The following is a 23,090-nucleotide window of genomic DNA, read 5'->3' as shown; positions in this document are numbered from 1 at the left end:
TCAGAGTTGCAAGTCAACTTTTCTAAGATTAATTTCTTTTCTTTTGCACACAATTTGAATCACATCAGGTTTCCATAAAATACATAATAACAATGCCATGTCATATAGTTATATATTTATAGCAATATTTATGAATTAAAGGTAAGTCTCTTTTTTTCTGAAACATCATGCACTGAAAATTTGTCAAGTGGTCGCACGGAATGAAATCATCTGGATCCAGAAACATTTTGAAGTAGACTAAACATCGAAAAAAAAAAAAGCATCTAAAGTCCAGATGGTTCTTTGATGTGCGGCCACTTGACAAAATAAAATGGAGCTAATTACACCCGCCATTTTTTTTTAATGTGCAGCTAGGAATGACAAAAATCTGTCTTGCGCAAGCTTTTGTAGGTCGAACTTAAAACTAAAATATCCCACAAACATGATGTGCTATTCAGAGCCCCCCCCCCCCTTTTTTTTTTAAACAGCGTGAAAAATACTTTAAGGGACACATGAAGTAATCTCTGATTCAAATGTGCAGTTCATCAGTGTCATTACTACAATAATTGTATTATATAAAGTACATAGCTCTGCCTAACAAGACTCCATTTAGCTTAATGCTAACATATATTGAAAAACTCCATTTACATGCTCACGGTTAGCATCGATCACGTTTGAACACAAATGGTGGAGCAAATTTTTTAGACAGACAATGTGCCATATTATTACCAGGTCATATATTCTTATATATTTTATATATAAGAATATATATATATATATATATATATATAATATATGTATATTGTAAAACGACGATCGCAGCGTTGTACTGATTCACTCACAGTAGGAGCAGTAGCAGTAGATTTTTATTCAATTATGTCTGTATGACTATTATCCTCTAGTGGCCATATTGCGGAATTACATCTTAATGCTCAAACTGATTATTTCTTTCAAATTTTTATTCTAAAGTACAATATTACAATGCTTTTCTTGTGTGTGTGGGGATGGGGGGGGGGGGAATTCTGGAACAAATTCATGGCTATTCCATTCATTTCATTGGGTAAAGATGATTTTTGGTAGGACCGTTTTGAATTAAACCTGTGTGTTGAGGCACCGCTGTACTAAAAGAATATCAAAGAATAAAGAGACGTTTATTTGGCGGCAAGTGCAGGACACATGTGAGGGAGGCCAATATTCAAGGAGTGAGAGCGGCAGATTTCGGTGAAGGATGTCCACAGAGCAAAAAGGCCCAGTCGAGGAAACGTACATGAAAGTGTGCCGCACGGAGCAGATAAAGTTGCACAGTCCTGCAGCAAGGAAACCAAGCGGCACTAATTCCAGATTCCGTGACAGCTCGGAAAACAAATAGAAGCGCGGCTATCTGTCTGCTGCTGAGAGAGGGCGGAAAGGAGATTGGATGGGAGTGTGAGAAATGTCGAAGTGGGAGGACAAAAAAAAAGCTCAATCTGCTGCTAACAAGATTGCCTGGGTGACTGCTTGGGTGGCGCGTCATCCCTCTGGCCGCTCACTTATCAATAATTGAAAATGTGTTTTGAAGCTGCGGCTGGGGAGCAGATCTCCTCTCATCTATGCTCCTGCCTAAAAGCGCTGCGGTGCAAACAAACAAAAACAAAGCACATTTGGGACAGTTTAGAATGAAATGTTAACAAGTCCGTATTTTGATATTGTGGCCGGATAACGAGGAGCAAAGTTAGCATAGCTTTGTGCCATTTTGACTTAAAACCGCCACCTTGCTGTTGTCTAAAATTGACCTTGAAGCGCCGTCGGAATCGCATAACGAAACCAAACCCACAAAACAGGTGAGATGCCTGAGGGCATTTTGATGTTGATTTCAGTAAACAGCAGAGGGCGCTATAAGGCCAAAGTGACAGCCCTCTGACATGGATGAAAAGAAACTTGTTAAGTGTGTTGTTTAGTTTATTTCTGTTGATGCAAATTAGCACAAGAAATAGTCATTGTTGAAACACTTTTTTTTTTTTGCATTGCATGCAAAGAGGCCATATTTATGCGAATATCAGGTGGCAGCTGGGAGCATAACCTGAAGAACTAAGCGTGAATGGGACTTTTATTTTTTCAGTTTTTATTTGATGTTTTGTATCAGCCTGCAGCATGTTGTTTCACTGCTGAACGGTGATGGATGTTTGACCTGTCCAAAGTCCAAAAAAAAAAGAAAGAAAATGCAGCCGCTGGCTACTGTTGTTCCAAGGCCTTGACGGCTTGACAGCCTTTGTCTATGCACGGCGGTAAATTTGAAGTGCCACTGTGGAATTTCGTCCCGGCATACCTTCGCCCGATGACTTCGCCCAAAAGCTCGCGCTCGTTGTGAACTCAGTGGGGGACAGAACAAAACACGTAGGCCTGACTTGTTGGAATCTGTCGTCTGCCTCCGTCTATTCAACAGCCTCCCGCTCTGCAAGAGAAAGACGAAAAGTATATCCGATTTGTGCATTTGAGTGATATGCCCCCACCCCACCCCCAAAATAAATAAATAAAATCTCTTTTTGTTGATCGATTCATGTCAAAACTATTCCGATTTTCTTCGCATTTTAACTAAATGTGGCGTCAGTGTGTCATAACGCAGAGCGAGTAACGTGCCAGCCAAACAATTGCTAAGCATTTGTTTTGCCAATGCGGAGAGGAAAAGGAATGTGTGATTTAATTCTGACTGACAAAGCGGGAATGTTCCCACTCGCACAAAAATGTTTGCGGGGTGAGAGATGCCATCTGCGTGTCATCTTGAGTGTGTTTTTTTTGTTTGTTCGTTTTTTTGTTTATTGCGGTTGATTGGCAGGAGGACAAAGCTGGAATGTGCTTCCGGAAAGCGGACGCAAATGGCTTTCTCACCATAACTGTCCCGGTTAAATCGTTACATGATGGGCAGGTGGCCAGCAAGCGAGAATGCGACCGAGCGAAGCCTCGTCATTTCGGAAAAGTCGAGAGGCTTGTACATCAAGGTCCCTTTGTCCACAGGAATACTGGAGATTATATTAAGTTACAATACAATACAATGATGTTAAAGTACACTGGCCTGTCGACATCAGCTACAATACAGGGGTGATAAGATACATAAATATACATTCATTCATTCATCTTCCTAACCGCTTGATCCTCACTAGGGTCGCGGGGGGTGCTGGAGCCTATCCCAGCTGTCTCCGGGTAGTAGGCGGGGGACACCCTGAATCGGTTGCCAGCCAATCGCAGGGCACACAGAGACGAACAACCATTCGCACTCACACTCACACCTAGGGACAATTTAGAGTGTTCAATCAGCCTGCCATGCATATTTTTGGAATGTGGGAGGAAACCGGAGCACCCGGAGAAAACCCACGCAGGCCCGGGGAGAACATGCAAACTCCACTCAGGGAGGCCGGAGCTGGAATCGAACCCGGTACCTCTGCACTGTGAAGCCAACGTGCTAACCACTGGACTACCGGGCCGCTACATAAATATACATTATACATAAATATACAAAATACATCAGATCCATAAATATTTGGACACGACCAAAAGTAATGAGACAAATGAACAATCATCAATCAAACTTCATTGTCCAGCTACATTTTGAAGTTTGTCCAGTGAGTTCTGTAGCAAGCCACTGAAGATGAGAAGATATTGTTCCAAAACCGTGAATTCATCCTGTTGTTACTTTTGCCAGCAGTCACATAATCACTAAATTAAAATTGGCATTCGCACGGAACAGCCGAGCAGCCCATTCGTCCATTACTTTTGCCCTCGCATTGAAGCTGGAAGTCTTTCTTTCATTTCCGACTCATTGTGTAGAGGCAAAACGATCACAATTGTGTCCTAGTACTAATATTTACACAGCTGACTGTACCGGGGAACATTATCATGAGTTTTTATGCTCCTACGGTCAAAAGAAAAAAATCCACTGCTGCGGTATCACTTGTATCATGATATATCTGCTGTATCGTGATACTATCGACTAGACTTGTATCGTGATATGATATCTGCTGTATCGTGATACTATTGACTCGACTTGTATCGTGATATGATATTTACTGTATCGTGACACTATTGACTACACTTGTATCGTGATGTGATATCTGCCGTATCGTGATACAATCGACTCTAAGGTCACTATTAAGCGATCTTGATTTAACGTCGGTGACATTTAGTATTTGGCACCTGCATGTAAATAAGCCAAGAACGGTCTTTTCATTGAGCTCGCGGCGAATATTGAACTTTTTTTTTATAATGCACACCGGCCTCGTGTAATTGCAAGTTTTCTGCACAAGTCAGTGCAAAACATGTTAATTAGCAGCAAAAGCCTGGCAGCTGGCGAGACATCAACATATTTGGCCAACGAGCCGTTTTGCACAACCGTTGAGGCATTTATTGCTTTTCCCCCCCTCTGACGCCAGCGACCAAAATGCTTACTCGCGCGCCCTCAATATTGCAACATTTGCTTGCTTGTAATTGCTGTGGTTAATTTGTGGAGACTTTTTTTTCGTAGGGGGGGCGGTGTGGGCAGGATTTATTAAAACAAAATGGCACCGGGGGTTTTCTGTTTGCAAGATCGCCGTAGATTGAAGCACCCGTGCTATATAGCTTGTCTTCCAAATCTGTGTTTTCCATTAATTGTCTGGTTTTATGGACGCATTCAAGCGTATGACACAAGCAGCGTGCAGATGTATTTTTGTCATAAATCCTGGTTTGGTGTCATCATACTCAGCCGCTCCCTTTTCCTGGAACCAATCGATTTCTGGTTGCCTGCGCCTCGCTGGTTGGACTCTCCAAATGGATGACTGCTGCTTCTTTTGCTGGCCCCGTAGAGTCGAGGTAGGGTCACCGAGGGTACAATTATTTCCTCTTAGAGAGTGAAAAGGATAGGGTTTGGGTTTTTTTTGTTTGTGTGTTTTCATGGTTACCTCCCATGCCAGATTGTTGGTTGCAGTGCCCCGGTGTGTTTTGCTCGTGGACCCTTTGTGAACCCCGCATGCCCGAGCTATCTGGATGACGCAAGAGAATCAGGGCAGATCCAGCACTTGTGTCAGGCACACCCAGCTGTTGTCATAATTCTTCCCATTTGAAAGGCCTTCTGTGCTTCTGTCTTCTTGGATTGTCCATGTCACTGGACAGAAACAGGGTTGATATTTTATTTTATTTTTTCTCGGTGGGATGGGTTCTCCACCCATCGACTAAAAGCGCTCTCGTAAACCATGAGCGTGATGAAATGAAAAGCAGGGAAGAATTACACTTCCCAAAACGTACTCTTCAATCACACCTCATAAAAATAAATCCAGACCGTGCTAGGGTAGGATCAGTAGGATCTCATCGGGTTACGTTGTCAGAGCTTTTCGTGTCCTTCCTTGGGACTCGTGCCTCTTTTTGGCCTCGATCCTTTTTTTGTCCGATTTCTCAGCAAAGTCCTCGAATAATTCCCAAGAAGCCGGTGTGTATAAAGTCTTGTCATATCTTTTACAAATGTCCGTCTTCCAGCGTCCATGCGATTCGCTTCTTCCTTGGCCACCTCACCCATCAAGATTAGCGGTTGTGCCTTGGCACATGTCCGCCTGCTGAAGGCATCACATTTTACGGGACAGGGGCGGTCCAGGGGGTCCTTCTCATTCTTTTTGAGAACTTGAGAGAAAGGTCTGTTACATCTCCCTTTCCAATGCGATCTTGTTGTCCAAAAAACCTTTTGTGCCACTTTTACTTTCAGACTTTCTGGATCCATGAGGGAGAACAGTATTGGTGGCATCATGCTGCGCTCAATCTCTCCATCTCTTGACTTGAGATATACACTCGGGGTTTTTGCATCTTTTCTGGGTAGCGGCGTATTTACGGTGTATCTTATTTTGAAGGCAAGTTTAAACGTTACCATAGCGACCAGAGAGTGTCGCGGCCAGATCGGACGTTCCTCGTGTCATGTTTCGGGTTTTTATTATGTTTTGAATATACCATGGGCGGCCTGGTAGACCAGTGGTTAGCACGTCGGCTTCACAGTGCAGAGGTACCGGGTTCGATTCCAGCTCTGGCCTCTCTGTGTGGAGTTTGCATGTTCTCCCCGGGCCTGCGTGGGTTTTCTCCGGGTGCTCCGGTTTCTTCCCACATTCCAAAAAAACATGCATGGCAGGCTGATTGGACGCTCTAAATCAGGGGTGTCCAAACTTTTTGCCACGGGGGCCAGATTTTATGTGGTAAAATGTCGGGGGGCCGACCTTGGCTGACATTCTTTACATTGAACAACAATATTGTCCAACAAATTTTAGTAAGCCAGTCTGTTTCACATTTCCATTTTTATTTTAATTTCAACAATCTTAAGAATTTATTTTGGTTCATTTGAAACAGGAATTTGAAATATGACATATCAGTCAATATAAACAGGGAGTGATGTCTTGTTAACTCGTGAGTGATGCCCTCTAGTGTCTAAATGCTATTACTCATTTAGTGAATGCTATTACTCATTTAGCCACTAGAGGGAAGCAGTACTCTATGAAACATCACTCGTAGAAACATCTACTCGCCCAACCTGCGGGCCAGACGGCACTGATTTTATGACGGGGGCCGAGGGCCGGATGAAATTCGACCGCGGGCCGGATTTGGCCCGCGGGCCGGACTTTGGACATGCCTGCTCTAAATTGTCCCTAGGTGTGAGTGTGGGCGTGGTTGTTTGTTTGTCTCTGTGTGCCCTGCGATTGGCTGGCAACTGATTCAGGGTGTTCCCCGCCTACTGCCCGAAGACGGCTGGGATAGGCTCCAGCACCCCCTGCGACCCTAGTGAGGATCAAGCGGTTCGGAAAATGGATGAATGGATGAATATACCACAGTTTTCATGCAGGTCATACCACATTATTTTTGGGGGGGATTTAACCATCACACCTTAAAGGTCGGTCCCTGAAAATATTGTCTGACAATAAGTTGGGGACCACTGCTCTAAGTTGCTCAGCTTGCCATTGTCGCATTGCACCTTGGTTTAAAAATTCAGCTCTGTTTTTCTGTATAGCTGAAGCGCTCAAGACTCATTGGTGCCCCATTTATGGAGTTTAACCTGCTTTTTTTTTTTTTTGAAATGGGAAGGACTGGGTTAGGACAGAAGCCAGGGATTCTTCAACACGCTTGTTCTGAAGCTATGCCCAACGTTGCCAAACCCTGCTCCCCGCTGAGATGACCCTGGGCATGAGCTCCAGCTGTACAAACACAGCCTTATTGCTGAACACACTCTCATGTTTAAGCTGAGCCAAATCCAATTATTTAGCTAGCCTTGAGACTCCCCTGCCACTTCTTTTATATATAATGTATACACATATACATTTTATAATATTTCAGTAGCACCTATTCAGCTGCCATGTTCAGGTCACGAGCAGCTCTGTCAGGCTAAACAAGCCTGACAAATACGCTCCACTGTTCTCTTCTAGCCAACACGGTGGTTGACCGGTTAGCACGTCGGCCTCACAGTGTGGAGTGGCTTTTCTCTGGGTACCAAAGACAGCTGGGTTATAGCTCCAGCACGCCCGTGACCCTTGTGAGGATAAGTGGATTTGAAAATGGTTCAATGGATGGATGTTCTCTTCTCCGTCTTTCTTGTGGTTGTTCCAGCTTCCCGCAAACATGTCAGCTTTTGCTCAACTCCAGCTTGACACTTTTGATCCACTTTGTTTGAAAAGTCGACAACGTCGACAGGGAGCCAGTGCTAAGACTCGCATGGTCACCAGTCAACATGAACAATTGGCGACTGGGGAATCCAGCCCACGTGAACATAAGCGCATCCAGGCAGCTGTGTTACCTTCAATCACCTTGCCTGCTGACTTTTTTAAATTAATTTGGGGGGGGGGGGGGGGGTATTTTGAAGCTGCCACATCACGCTTTGGACCCCTCACTTTAAAGGCTGGCTGTGCTCCAGATGTTAGTGGTATAATTCTTGCAAAATTTCCTTCTTGTCAGCCATCGCACAATAATGACAGGGAAGTTTGAATGATTCGTCAACGCATTGTCGACGACGCCGAAGTTCCAAACGCACATTTTCGGACTGAATTTTAGGCTTACTTTCTTTAACCCTTTCATACATTCTGTAACCCAGGGGTCGGCGACCCAAAATGTTAAAAGAGCCATATTGGACCGCCCCACCACCCCCTCCCAAAAAAAACCAAATATGTCTGGAGCCGCAAAAAAATAAAAGCCTTATCATGAAAGCAACAGATGCTCTATATGTAGCTATATTAGCCTACTATCAGCATGACTAAATTGGCTACAAATACACAACGAGCATTCATGATTAAAAGTTTTTTGTTTTTCCCCTGCTGTTCATCCTGTAGAGCAGGGGTGCCCAAATCTTTTTACGCACACACTTACACACTCATGCCGTAATGAGCAACAGCCATAACAGCCTCCAAGATGAACGAGACACGGGACGCGCTTTTGCAGCGTGCTAACTAGCGTTAGCATTTAAAAATTCTTCTCTCGGCAAGTGCCCTCGGTGAATTGAACACAACCGGCTGTTTTTTGGGGTGGGGGCGGGTTTAACAACAGCCCCCTGACTGACATCCCGCTCTGCTAAATGTCACAGGCTATGACGCAAATCATCGTTGACGAAATGTTGAAATTGAATATTTATTCCACACATTTTTACAGCAATGGAAAACGTTAATGTTTATGTCATATTTGTCCTCTTATAGAAACCATATTAAAACAAAAAAAGATATCCCTCCCCGTCTTTTTCCATTTTCAAACATTTTTGAAAAAGCTCCAGGGAGCCACTAAGGGGCACTAAAGAGCCGCATGCGGCTCTTGAGCCGAGGGTTGCCTGCCCCCGTTCTAACCCAAAAATATGATAAGCTGTCCACTGTACGGCGGCCCGGTAATCCGGTGGTTAGCACGTCGGCTTCACAGTGCAGAGGTACCGGGTTCGATTCCAGCTCCGGCCTCCCTGTGTGGAGTTTGCATGTTCTCCCCGGGCCTGCGTGGGTTTTCTCCGGGTGCTCCGGTTTCCTCCCACATTTCAAAAACATGCGTGGCAGGCTGATTGAACACTCTAAATTGTCCCTAGGTGTGAGTGTGAGTACGGATGGTTGTTCGTCTCTGTGTGCCCTGTGATTGGCTGGCAACCGATTCAGGGTGTCCCCCGCCTACTGCCCGGAGACAGCTGGGATAGGCTCCAGCACCCCCCGCGACCCTCGTGAGGATCAAGCGGTACGGAAAATTAATGAATGAATGAATGAATGTCCACTGTAGTAACCGCTATCCCTGAAAGGGTTAATGTCTTCTTGAAGGACGGTCAACACCCCCCACCCCCCACCCCGCGTTCCCCCATATTTGTTGGTTACCTTTCAATAAAGGTGTCTAAGCTAATTGTACGCTGTGGGAGCCACACTGACAAGACAATAGTCGGACCAATGGACGCGGTGGCACCATTAGACCGGTGAGAGAAAAACCCAACGGTCTGTGATCTCCGTTTTGAGACCCTGTTATCATGGATTTGACCGTTGCCTTTTATCATGAGAAGAACAGCAGCTGGATACAGGTGTTAAGGTTTAGTTAAAGGCTGAGGCCTAGCTGACCGCTAAAAGCTTTGGAGCACTTTATGAAAGCTGGGTTATTGGCTTTTAACAAAGAAGCGCACAAATGCCTTCCCGCTACAGCAACAAGGTTATGGATGACGAATTCCACCAATTAAGAAAAGCCGTACACTGGGTTGGCAAGTTTGCGCCACAATTATGGTTAGCCAGTGACCGCAGACGGCGCTCTGGAGTTGAGCATGGCGACTGTTGCTGCTGGCCAATAAAAAAAAAAATGGGTTCAGCACAACTCAACAGAACAAACTTCTTGGCTCCAACGCACTTGCGTGGGAATCTTCAGCGATCGCATTTTATGCTTAATGGTTATTGCTTTACAGCACCCAGGTTTCATTTCCTTCATTGAATGTGGTCGCGATTTGGGCCCAAAGGCTTGCCAGTTTTGTTCTTTGTGTATTTCAAAGAAAACAGCTACTCCAGCATCGGTCTTCTGGGAGGTCTGGCGTGGGCAGCTTGCTTTTTGAAAAGTAAAAGGGCTCCTTGTTTTGGTTGGGGGGTGAACTGCCGCAGTTGATTCGACAGAGATCTGCATTGTGATGGCGCATTGTTGCGACCAAAATGGATAGAATGAAATACATTTTGACCGGAATTGTGTGTGTTCTCTCGTCGGGGGGAAAAGTAGTGAATTGTGTGGGGTTTTTTTTCTCACATGCTGTTACTGTTACAGCGATAAGATAATTGAAAAATGATCGGCTTCCTGGCGAAGGCCTTATTCAAGGCAACTTTTTTTTTTCAAGGAGAAGTTTATTCGTGTTATCCCTCAGGTCAGTCTGAACTTATGGAACGACTCCCACTTCTTTCTTGATGTTCCCCGAAGTGCTCAATTGAAACTTCATCTTTACACTTTGTATTCAAAGTGTAACGCCTTCAAGCGGTGGACCTCACATGTTGTCATCCGCGATCCTGCGCCGGTCACTTTTGGAGCCAGCAGCCCAACAGGGAACCCGTTGTCCTTGGACGCTCGGAACATTGTGCCACCCGGCTGTCGGTCTGAATCCCTCGACGAGGCGATGTTATGAGGAGCGGCAGATGTTTCTGGGGTTTGCGTCTGCGCGGTGTGTGGTGATAAATAAAACTCTGAACTCAATCGCCGCTGCTGTTTTTTTTTTTTTGTGGCTTTCTCCCGCCGCAAGCCCATCCATCCATATTTGTCGCCGCTGTGTGGTCTTGCGCTAAATGGCTTCAAACCACACCTCGCTTCATGACTGCTTCGAGCAGGCGATTGTGGTGATTCGGTGTAGCCGCAACCAGGCGAAATAAATCAATTGCACCTTTTCAAGGGAGAACTTGCAGCGCAAGTGAGTCCTGCTCACTTGCCAGCCTTTGATCGTGTGAATGCATCGAACGATAATGACATGGACTGGCCTGAAAGGCGTAAAAACACTTTCTTTCAGTCTTGATTTTATCAACAGCTCGTAGTCTACGACACTAAATCACTTATCCGGGATTTTTAAAATAACATTAAATATGAGAAAATATGGGGCGGCCCGGTAGTCCAGTGGTTAGCACGTCGGCTTCACAGTGCAGAGGTACCGGGTTCGATTCCAGCTCCGGCCTCCCTGTGTGGAGTTTGCATGTTCTCACCGGGCCTGCGTGGGTTTTCTCCGGGTGCTCCGGTTTCCTCCCACATTCCAAAAATATGCATGGCAGGCTGATTGAACACTCTAAATTGTCCGTTAGGTGTGAGTGTGAGCGTGGATGGTTGTTCGTCTATGTGTGCGATTGGCTGGCAACCGATTCAGGGTGTCCCCCGCCTACTGCCCGGAGACGGCTGGGATGGGCTCCAGCACCCCCCGCGACCCTAGTGAGGATCAAGCGGCTCGGAAGATGAATGAATGAATGAATGAGAAAATATGTTTTCTAAAGGCCCAGCCCGGTGGTCGACTGGTTCACAAGTCACAGTGCAAAGGTCGTGGGTTCGATTCCGGCTCTGGCTTTCCTGTTTGGAGTTTTCATGTTCTCATCGGGCCTGTGTGGGTTTTCTCCGGGTATTCCTCCCACATTTCAAAAGCATGCATGACAGGCTGATTGAACACTCGAAATTTTCCCTTGGTCTGAGTGAGCACGGATGTTTTTTCGTATCTGTGTGCCCTGCGATTGATTGGCAACCGGTTCAGGTTGTCCCCCGCCTACCGCCCGAAGTTGGCTGGGATCGTCTCCAGCACCCCCCGCGACCCTAGTGAGGATCAAGCGGTTCGGAAGATGAATGAATGAATGAATGAATGAAATGATTTGTAGCATTTATTGCTCAATACGCCGTAACAAAGGCGTTGCCAGTTGTTGCATCATCGGAGCGAACTGGCTCAATCTGATTTTGATTTAGCGGTAATTGGATCTTTGCGGTTCGAATCTCCACAGGCAGCTTTATCTCTGCCCTCCTCTATTCAAATGAATAACATTTTGAAACGCCGCTTGGCGTGAGGCTAAATGATGGATTAGTCAATCTTGCTTTTTGGACGCAAGGACGGAGGAGATCCCGGCAGAGGAGCGAAAAGATGGATGATTTCGGGGGCTGGGGGGTGGGGGGGCAAACTCAGGATTGTCCACCCGCTCTTGCTTGAGTTTCACATCCTTACATAATCTCCCGCCTGTGTTACATGCGGGGCCAAGGCCATCAATCACGGGGAGAGTCAGTAGTCAGGAAAACAAGTGGCTTTTTTTCCCCCTTTTTTTCATATTTAAGTGGGTGTGATGGAAGATGCGTTTTTTGCGTGGATGTCATCGCAAAAGTCCGACTGAAGCTTTCCAGCTGCTTCTTTTTGAAGCTCTCAACCAAAGCCAAGCCAATGCGCTTGACCGTAAAGAAATGCAATCGGCGATCTGTGAATTTACTTCTCTAAGAACCCCCGCAGTAAGAAAAGAAGCCCCAAGTGTTGCTCCGGAGCTTTTGTGTCGACGTTCATTCGGGAAATGACAAGCGACGATGCCGTCGCCGACATCACCGTGGGAACCAATGTGGGCCTGTCATGACTTCCTGCCGCTGATATGCACTTTAAGCACCAAAGGGGCCAAAGGTGTCAATTTTCCTCTTTGACGAAGCTCACTGCTCCGACTGAACTCTTCCAGGGATCCGCTGTCGCTGCGCATGGTTTTGCTTTCCGGTTGGGAGGTTACGAACTTTGTTGCTGTTTTTGTGAGCTGTCAAAAGAGCTCTTTTGAGGGCCTCATTCCAAAAAAAAAAACACCACCAACTCCACATTAAATGTCAAACCAGCTATTAAGATAAGATAAGATATAGGCGGCCCGGTAGTCCAGTGGTTAGCACGTGGGCTTCACATTGCAGAGGTACTGGGTTCGATTCCAGCTCCGGCCTCCCTGTGTGGAGTTTGCATGTTCTCCCCGGGCCTGCGTGGGTTTTCTCCGGGTACTCCGGTTTCCTCCCACATTCCAAAAATATGCATGGCAGGCTGATTGAACACTCTAAATTGTCCCTAAGTGCGAGTGTGAGTGCGAATGGTTGTTCGTCTCTGTGTGCCCTGCGATTGGTTGGCAACCGATTCAGGGTGTCCCCCGCCTACTGCCCGGAGACGGCTGGGATGGGCTCCAGCACCCCCCGCGACCCTAGTGAGGATCATGCGGTTAGGAAGATGAATGAATGAATGTATATTTATGTATCTTATCACCCCTGTATTGTAGCTGATGTCGACAGGCCAGTGTACTTTAACATCATTGTACTGTATTGTAACTTAATATAATCTCCAGTATTCCTGATGAACGAATGAATGAATGAAAGATAAGGTATCCTTAATTCGTCCCACACAGGGGAAATTTACAGCCTCCAGCAGCAAGAATGTATGTAGAAAGAAGAAAGAAGAAAGAGAAAAAAACCACCAAACATCTTTCAATTAAATGCAATATGAACACAAAATGGATAAATCGCAGTACTATTTACAATTTTCCTTCACATCATTTAATTACTATTATTATTATGATTATTATTTTTTATTCATCAGCCTGACAGCAGTCGGTAGGAACGAGCGTCGGTATCTCTCCTTCTTGCAGCGCCGGTGTAACAGTCTCTGGCTGAAGGAGCTACCAAGTGCTGTCAGGGCGGGCTGGAGGGGGTGGGAGGGACTGGCCATCGTAGCTTTTAGCTTAGTTAGCATCCTTCTGTTGCCCACCTCCTCCAGAGTGTCAAGGGAGCAACCCAGGACAGAACTGGCCTTCCTGACCAGTCGCTCCAGTCTCTTTCTGTCCCGGGCTGAGATGCTGCCTACCTAACGTGACAATTTGGGAGATTAATGTACGTGGTAAATCTCATTTGGTCGCGTGACATTTTTCCTCACTCCCGACGGTGGATTTGACAGCTCTTAGTGTTTGTTTTGTCTGCACCGCATCATCACCTTGTAGACGTTCGGCCACTGTGGCCACACACACATGGCCGGCCGGTGGGCTAAGTCTCCAAGGAATGATGCCATTAGCTTTTGTTACACTCTCTGATCATATGTTTGCGTTGCAGTCTCTTTTTGTCCGCTCCGACGCGATGAGCCGTGATTTAGAGCAAGGGTGAGGTGGACGCAGCCGTTATAAACATTATCGGATTCGCTCCCTGTTTGTTTTACGGGGCCGATAGTTTATGGTCCCAAACGCTAGCGGAGGGTTGGAGGAAAATGGCCGCCGACCACCATCATAAAAAAATGATGGATGCCGTAACCTATCCGATTCCCGTTACCCCCCCCCCCCCCTCCGCAAATAAACTTTTGCGCTATTATGCCTTTTCAGGACCTGTTTAAGGCGACAGCTGCTGCAGCAATTAGTTTCATTCGACTTCCTCTCAAAGGTGTTTGATCAGGTCGAAGAATGGATCGACGCAGTCGAGCTTAAGCCGTTGCCGCAAAGTTGGACGCAGTCGACCGGTCTTCATAAAGAACCCGTGTTCGGCAGACGGATGACACTCAAGAGACGGAGAAGTTGAGAGGAGTCTGGCAGAAGGGCTTTGAGACATTCGGTGAAGGGTTTTGAAGAAGGTTTTGGAAGATAATAACAATCCATCAGGAAGCGGAAAACGCGATGCAAGTGCTACTCTGGTTTCTTCGCTATCCTGTGTGAAAAGGGATTTTTTTTTTTTTTGCAAGACAAGCCAAAATTATGTCATGGCTTTTATTCCTCTTATCTGTCGCAAAATTACAGAGTAGCCTCAAACAAGTCTAATCGCTCCTTCATCCCGGAGTTTCATCACGATAAGCAGAAAAATCTCACATTTGGGCCAAACTCCTCCGATACGAAAAAAAAAAGAGGTTCCTTTCATTTGCTCTGACTAGATGAGCGCCGAGGGAGAAGAAAAGAAGGCCACGATGTTTCCTCTTCCAAGATGTGTTCAGTGAACGCTTGCATAAATCCCTCAAACGTGGATTAGCAAAAAATATCTTTTCCTCTTCGCTTCCATTTAGACAGAAGCGGGTCTTCAAAAAGGTCTGCCCTTATTGAAACGTTGGACGTGGATTTAATCAAAGGCAGGCCTGCCTGGAACACGAGTCCAAGTTTTTGCGCTTTGCTAGCTAGCGCGGTCAGAGTTTCTCGCTTTTGTTTTTGTTCTTTCCCTCCTGGAAGCTGGCACGATGTCAATGACATAACATAAGGCTACCGTTGATTCATGCATGACGAGGCGTAACCCCGAAACTCACTTCCTCTCTTGAAATAATCGAACTGGCCTCGGAGGCTCATGAGACGTTGACCTCCTTGTTGTCTTGACTTTTGTCGCTTGCCCTTTGTCACACCCGCGCACATTTTTTAGCTCATGTGGATACCTGTGATAGGAATGGCTTGGTGGTTTAACCTCTGTCAAGTTTGCACACGGCTTCAACGTGATGTTGCGGGAGCTATGATGTCATACGGCGGCCCTTCCAAACACGACCGCAGTCCCTTCTCGGGGCTTGAGGCGTTCCAGCGGTTAATAAGTTTGAATTGTCAGCGCCGATGGGCGGGGAACGACACGCTTCGTTGCAATGCTGGACATTGTGGCTTAAATCTCGTGTTTTGTTGGATTTTGATAAAGTGTCCTTGTGTCGGCCATTTGCGTTGCCACATTCAATCCGTTACGTGTGCATTGATAGGTTTTGCGGGGGTCTTGGGAAACATGCAGTTGAGCCACGTGATTATCTTTTCTCACATGTATAAAGTGAATTTTAGTGGTTTTCACATCTGACTGGCATGCTTCCAACGGCGAGTTATTTTGCTGGTGGCTAGGGGGGAAAAAAAATCTGCTTTCAGAGATTAATACATCGACCCCAACCCTTTAAACCAAATTTGATCCAACTTACTTAAGAGAAGAAGTTTTTCTCACACAGGGCCTCACGGGTGCAATTTTTTGTACCGCTTTGGAACCACTAAGGTCAAACAAAATGTGTTCTAGGATAAATAGTTTGGGAGTTTTCATTATAGTCTGTATATTTTCATTTTGGCTTTCTTTAAATTCAGTTTTAATGACCGTATTTTTTTGGATTATACGTCGCTCCGGATTATAAATCGCACCAGCCAAAAAATGTATAATTAAGAAGGAATAAACATACTGTCGCATTTTTTGGGGAAATGTATTTGACACCAACACCAAAAACATACATGTCATCTTGAAAGGCAATTTAAAATAAAAAATAAAACAACAATACAACAATAGAACAACAGGCTGAATAAGTGTACGGTATACTAACATTACATGACTGACATGCCTGGTAATGTCAGTAACGACGTAACATATTACGAGTTATTCAGATAACTAAAGAACATGCTAACAAGTTTAGTAAACAATCAGTTTCACTCCAAATCAATAAATCCAATGAAATCTTCATCCTCTGTGTCTTTTTAAACGACTCCCCCAACTCGGGAGGTAGATGATGCGCCACTTCCTCTTCTACGTCGCTTACGTCAGACTCATCGTCGATTTATCAACACAGGCCGAGAGCGCCCTCTTATGGTTTGAAAATAACATGTGAAATGACAATCACGTGTTAATAATTTCACACGTAAATTGCTCCAGAGTATAAGTCACGCTCCCGCCAAAGTATGAAAAAAACCCTGTGACTTATATTCTGGAAAATACGGTAGTGTTTTTGAGCGCACTTTTATTTTATTTTCATTCATTCATTCATTCATCTTCCGAGCCGCTTGATCCTCACTAGGGTCGTGGGAGGTGCTGGAGCCTATCCCAGCTGTCTCCGGGCAGTAGGCGGGGGACACCCTGAATCGGTTGCCAGCCAATCGCAGGGCACACAGAAACGAACAACCACTCGCACTCACACTCACACCTAGGGACAATTTAGAGTGTTCAATCACCCTGCCATGCATATTTTTGGAATGTGGGAGGAAACCGGAGCACCCGGAGAAAACCCACGCAGGCCCGGGGAGAACATGCAAACTCCACACAGGGAGGCCGGAGCTGGAATCGAACCCGGTACTTCTGCACTGTGAAGCCGACGTGCTAACCACTGGACTACTGGGCCGCCTTTATTTTATTTTTTTTAATTTTGAGGGCAAATGCATCACTTTATTTTAGTTCTAGGTTTAGTTTTTGTAAATCCATGGAGTATTTGTCAAGTGCAAGGTCAAGAAAACATCCCAAAGCACTGTGTCATAAAGTAATCTTACTTTATGACAAATTCTCAAAACGAACTGATCTTCCTTCTTCTGTACGGACGTGCGGCAACACCAAAATAAATTCACTTAAAATCAACCCCGAAAACTCGAAGACGAGCACGTGCCGTACCTGCGCTGGCATTTCGAGTCGACGCGAGAATCCCCTCCCGCGTCGTCTGCTCAGCTCACTCTTAACTTGGCAAAGGGAGTTGCCCCGTGTCATTGCCGGGTGTTTACGAGCCTCGGAGAGCAGCTGCGGGGCCCCCTGATCTGTGAATCCTCGAGAATGCGGGTCCTGCTGTGTTGCTAATGGGCCCTGTCCAACATTCCTCCCGCCTGTCCACCGCCACACGAGACGGGAGCCTCGCTGATGTCCGATGACATCACATCCTTCCCACATGTCGCCTGTCAAGAAGCACTTAAATGATTGCACGCAAAAACAAATGTTTTCCTACGTTATAAATAATTCACCTGCGTCGCCAAATGAATCATTCCAATGTTTTTGCAAGGCTTGGATTTACATTCGCTCGTTACGTTGCGCTAGCCATTTTTCTAGTTAGCCCGAGGACACCGCTGATGGAATCTCTTGTTTCCAGGTTTTTGTATGGGCCGACAATGGAGATGCAGTGTTCATCCGAGAGTTCACCCTAATTCGACCGGACCACTTCTCCGAGGAGCCTCACCACGACACCAGCCAAAAACCTGAGGATCCGGTAAACGATTTTTAATTCCATGTCAGGACGATTTGTATACATTCCTTAATAATTCCTACGGAACGGAATGGCCGTGTCCCATGGAAGCTAGCAACTGCCAATAAATCAAATGTGTTTACGCACGGGGAGGATTCCGCTTGCTAATGATGGCGGTTTTGAAAGTGAAACATTGCAGCGGATGCAAATTCACACTGGCAAAAACCCGATGAGGCGGAACCCCACTCTTGGCGAGCGATAGCGACCTGATCTGAGCTGTCCATTAAGACGCGACATCCCTTATACAAACGCACCACCCTCAGCTACCGGATCATTTGTTTTGCGTTGTCGTATGTATGACATTTTCTGTTTCCGAGTGAAATAAATGAATTGATATTCCTTGAAATGATGCATGCCCCAACAAAAAAAAACTTTGCGGGCTTGGAAGGCCGACTACATGAAAAGCGAATGAGTGATGTCAGCAGAGACTCGTTAGCCCTTGTGTATCATGCTAACGCGTCTTAAGACCTGGAGGCCGCAGACTCCCTGGAGCCGTATTTGTGATTCCTTTCAGCACTCACTTGGTCTCGGACTCCATGTTCCTTGTTGGATCTTGGTTCAATATTGAGCTTGATTCGCGGCCAAGATAAACACGGCTTAATTAGCGAACGCTCCGGGAGGCGGGTCGCGGCCTCCGATGAGTATTCGCTTTGACTTCTGTGAGTATGCCAGGGTCGCTTGGCGCGCATTAAGGCTGACCTAGCCTGCACCCTTTACCGCGTCCCTCGAGAAGGGGGCCGACACGTTTGCTCTCTCCTGGTTTTCCTCGCCAACGCGTTCCAATATACTTCAGCGGACTCGGCCGTGAATGAGCTTCGAGCAAATCGGCATCCACAGACAAAGAGTCGTAGTCCATCGTGGCTCTGATGACTGAAATGTTGGCCGACTCCACATTTTTTTTTCCACTCGGGGAAATTTTCCCAGACGATTTGCTCCTGTTCTTCATGTTCAAAAGCAGTCAAATAAATGCCAGCGTAGGTGAAGGCTTTCAAAGGCCTGTTTGTGAGATTTGAGGCGCAGGAGAGGAAAACTCTTGGTGATTGAACAAAAGAGGAGTGAGGTGGTGACAGGATCAAGCGTGTGGATTTCTGCTCAGCCGGCTACCGTCTAGACGGCAAATGCGTTCATCCTTGAGATAGACCACTTTGAAGAGAAAGGTAATCTCTCATTTCGCGTGGGTTTGTTTGGAACCCTATTTGTTGGACAAATATGGCTTGGCTTCACACCAGCGCTGACCGAGCTGTACGGAGGCTGCGGCATGAATGTGCATAAGGTTTGACAAAAATAACAGCTAACGCGGTAACAACTCAAGACTTTATGGCCAAGGCGCTTTGACTGCAGCTTTGGGTCAATTGTGGGGGGATGATCTCGACCAAAACCGGTCAGGATGTGCGATAGCTTATGACGGTGAAGTGGTTATAATGACAGCCTTGAGTTAGCGGTTTTAGACACGGATGCGTCCTCATACTGCAGGTTGAAAGAGTGTAAAGTTGTTGTTGTTGGTAGTGGTGGTGTTGTTTTTGTATAATCCAGCGCAAGTCGTCGTGTTTGGGAAAGTGTAGCAAAGAGCAAGCAGGATGTGCACTCGGTGGCCCAGCTTCACATCCCGTGTTTAGCTTCTACATCAGGGATGGGCAACTAGGGGCATGTAGCCTGCAACCACAGTCTGAGTGGCCCCTTGTTTAATAAATAAAAACTACATTTAAATCGTGTTGTTTTTTTAACATAAAAATGCGGATAAACATACAATATATGTTTTCCAGGAAAAAAAATGGGTGGAAATCGGGGGAGACAAACCCTGAAAAAGAAATGGAGGGAAAGATTCATCCATTCATCCATTATTCATTCATTCATCTTCCGAACCGCTTGATCCTCACTAGGGTCGCGGGGGGTGCTGGAGCCTATCCCAGCTGTCTTCGGGCAGTAGGCGGGGGACACCCTGAATCGGTTGCCAGCCAATCGCAGGGCACACAGAAACGAACAACCATTCGCACTCACACTCACACCTAGGGACAATTTAGAGTGTTCAATCAGCCTGCTATGCATGTTTTTGGAATGTGGGAGGAAACCGGAGCACCCGGAGAAAACCCACGCAGGCCCGGGGAGAACATGCAAACTCCACACAGGGAGGCCGGTACCTCTGCACTGTGAAGCCGACGTGCTAACCACTGGACTACCGGGCCGCTATTCCATCCATTATTTAAAACGCATACCCAAAATATAAAAAAAATGAAAAAGAAATTCAAATCCATCGGTGCCATAGGTGTAAGTGTCCACTGTAGTTTTAAGTTGTTATATCCTGCCCTATACTACAACATGTGTCAGACTATTATTTTTGGGAGGCATATTTGGAATGATATGGAGGTCAAACGGTACCTGAATAAAACGAATCATTTTGAGTGGATTGGTTTTTGTGACGAAAATGTGCGTAATGAGTTCTTGCACTAAATGTCGGTTTCTTGGTTTTGTGTCCTTCAATTTTATTCATTCATTCATCTTCCTAACCGCTTGATCCTCACTAGGGTCACGGGGGGGTGCTGGAGCCAATCCCAGCTGTCTCCGGGCAGTAGGCGGGGGACACCCTGAATCGGTTGCCAGCCAATCGCAGGGCACACAGAGACGAACAACCATCCACGCTCACACTCACACCTATGGACAATTTAGAGCGTCCAATCAGCCTGCCATGTATGTTTTTGGAATGTGGGAGGAAATCGGAGTACCCGGAGAAAACCCACGCAGGCCCGGGGAGAACATGCAAACTCCACACAGGGAGGCCGGAGCTGGAATCGAACCCGGTACCTCTGTACTGTGAAGCCGACGTGCTAACCACTGGACTACCGGGCCGCCCTCAATTTTATTTCTTTTCTTTTTTTTTTTTTTTTAATGCAAGAGAAACCTCCGCACATGAAAACAAATTATAGCTTGTGCTTATTTTGGTGTTTGGATGTCTTCTTCATGCATTGAAAAATTGTATTATCAGAATTGAAATAGATCAAGTACACGTATTATATATATATTTTTTATCAATTAGGACTGATGAAAAATTGTGCCCCCCCCAACCCCTCCAGCCTTATACAGCCCATCCCTGCTCCACATCAAGTTGCACAATTAAGCAAATTAAGCGTTGATCTTTGTTAGGCAAGTATGCGTGTTAGTTTTTGGCAAGTGCTGCTGATTTTTGGCTCAAGCTTTTTCCCTCAATGTGGACCTGAATTTGAACCTTGCCTTGGTATACACGCAGCAGCACATCCATACAGTCATGCTTTTGTCGAGAAACAACACTTAGATTCATTCGTCCGTCCAATTTCCAAACTGCGTATCCTCCGGGTGGCTCTCAGGTGATCTGAAGCCCATCCGAGCTGACATTTTGAGCAAGAATAAATCCAACTTGAATGTCAAAATGTTTGCAACAAAAGACAGCGATTCTTTGCAGAATAAGAAACGATGCCATGAAAAGCACAGAATGGTTGTTCGGGGAAGGAGCCCATATTTGCTTCGCTGACATGTTTGCTTTGACTAACCCCGTGTAAATTTACGAAATGCTGTTTGGACAGAAGCTCCCGAGCAATGAATGTGGTGTCGAGCCACGTGGCCTTGGCTCATTGAAGCCTTCTGTCATCCCACCCCGTGTGTTTGTTCCATCAACATCGGCCCTCAGTAAATCCCTGGCAAGCCACGCGACCACCCCCGGCTTCATGTGGTCTTGCACCATTTCACTGTGGGTACTGGAGTTATGCTGTTGAGGTACAAGGCCTCACCACATAACAAGTGTGGGTTTGTGTGCAGCCAGTCATTGGCCAGCTACTGTTTTCTGCATATTTTGCTGTGTTTTTACTCGTCACTGCCACATTGCCTCCTGTCGGTTGAGTTCGCCGATTTGGTGCACCGATGCCCAAAAGTCGGGAACCCAATCCTGATTAAGGATTTAAAGCAGGGGTGTCCAAATTTTTTGCCAAGGAGGCCAGATTTTATGTGGTAAAATGTCGGGGGGCCGACCTTGGCTGACATTCTTTACATTGAACAACAATATTGTTCAACAAATTTTAGTAAGCGTCTGTTTCACATTTCCATTTTTATTTTAATTTCAACAATCTTAAGAATTTCTTTTGGTTCATTTGAAACAGGTATATCACATTCAACTGCTTATTCACTTGACTTTTTCTTAAACAGAAGTCTCCCGAGTGCAAATTGATTGATTTGAAACATAAAATGTATCACCATGACTTTTCAATCGTCACAAAACCTTTGACTCGAACAACAGGGAAATGAACAAGCAATACACATATCCACAACTTCAAGGATCATTTGAAATATGACATATCAGTCAATATAAACACGGAGTGATGTCTTGTTAACTCGTGAGTGATGCCCTCTAGTGTCTAAATGCTATTACTCATTTAGTGAATGCTATTACTCATTTAGCCACTAGAGGGAAGCAGTACTTTATGAAACATCACTCACCAGTCTACGAGACCTCAGTCAATGCAACACGTGTTCCATTGCGCCCAACGGCACTGATTTTATGACGGGGGCCGAGGGCCGTATGAAATTCGACCGCGGGCCGGATTTGGCCCGCGGGCCGGACTTTGGACATGCCTGATTTAAAGGGTTTGTTCAGGGGTGGTCCAGGATTAGCGCGTTGAACCCACAGTGTAACGGTACCGGGTTCAATTCCAGTTCCGGCCTCCCTGTGTGGAGTTTGCGTGGGTTTTCTCCGGGTACTCCAGTGTCCTCCCACATTCCAAAAACATTCATGACAGGCTCCAAATTATCCCTCGGTGTGAGTGTAAGTGCGGATGGTTGTTCGTCTCTGTGTGCCCTGCGATTGGCTGGCAGCCAGTTCAGGGTGTCCCCAGCCTACTGCCCGAAGACGACTGGGATAGGCTCCAGCACTCCTCGCGACACTTGTGAGGGTAAGCAGATCGGAAAATGGATGGATGGGTTTGTCCATCTGACCTGCTCTGTACACCCCCCCCCCCCCACCCCCTGCATGATATCCGCTCCTCTTCACCACCTCAAGACCCGCGCACCTTTCCCGGGGTCAAGTGATGCGTATGTAATCATTTCCATATCAGGTCGCACCAATGTTTATACCCCGCCTGCATTTCTATAAACAGAGATGCTTGTACAACTGGGGAAAAGAAAACGTCTCATCCAAGGATTGTTGGATGTCCTTGGCTGCACCTTGGCACCGCACACTCCGGCGGACTCCAAAAGGCGCTGATTGTTACTGTTAAGC

The 23,090-nt window shown here is 46.1% G+C and overlaps 1 protein-coding gene across 3 annotated transcripts in view; it reads left to right on the top strand.

Moving 5' to 3' along the window:
* Positions 1 to 23,090, top strand: part of adamtsl3 (ADAMTS-like 3) — a 70,710-nt gene that overhangs the window by 8,578 nt on the left and 39,042 nt on the right. For all 3 annotated transcript variants that reach the window (XM_052078272.1, XM_052078292.1, XM_052078286.1), the window contains exon 2: positions 17,699 to 17,815. In XM_052078272.1, the coding sequence (XP_051934232.1) occupies positions 17,699 to 17,815 (117 nt within the window). The remainder of the gene's footprint in view (positions 1 to 17,698; positions 17,816 to 23,090) is intronic.

Source organism: Hippocampus zosterae, chromosome 1 (assembly GCF_025434085.1).
Source record: "Hippocampus zosterae strain Florida chromosome 1, ASM2543408v3, whole genome shotgun sequence".
Lineage (NCBI taxonomy): Eukaryota > Metazoa > Chordata > Actinopteri > Syngnathiformes > Syngnathidae > Hippocampus > Hippocampus zosterae.
This window is presented reverse-complemented; position numbering and strand designations above follow the sequence as displayed.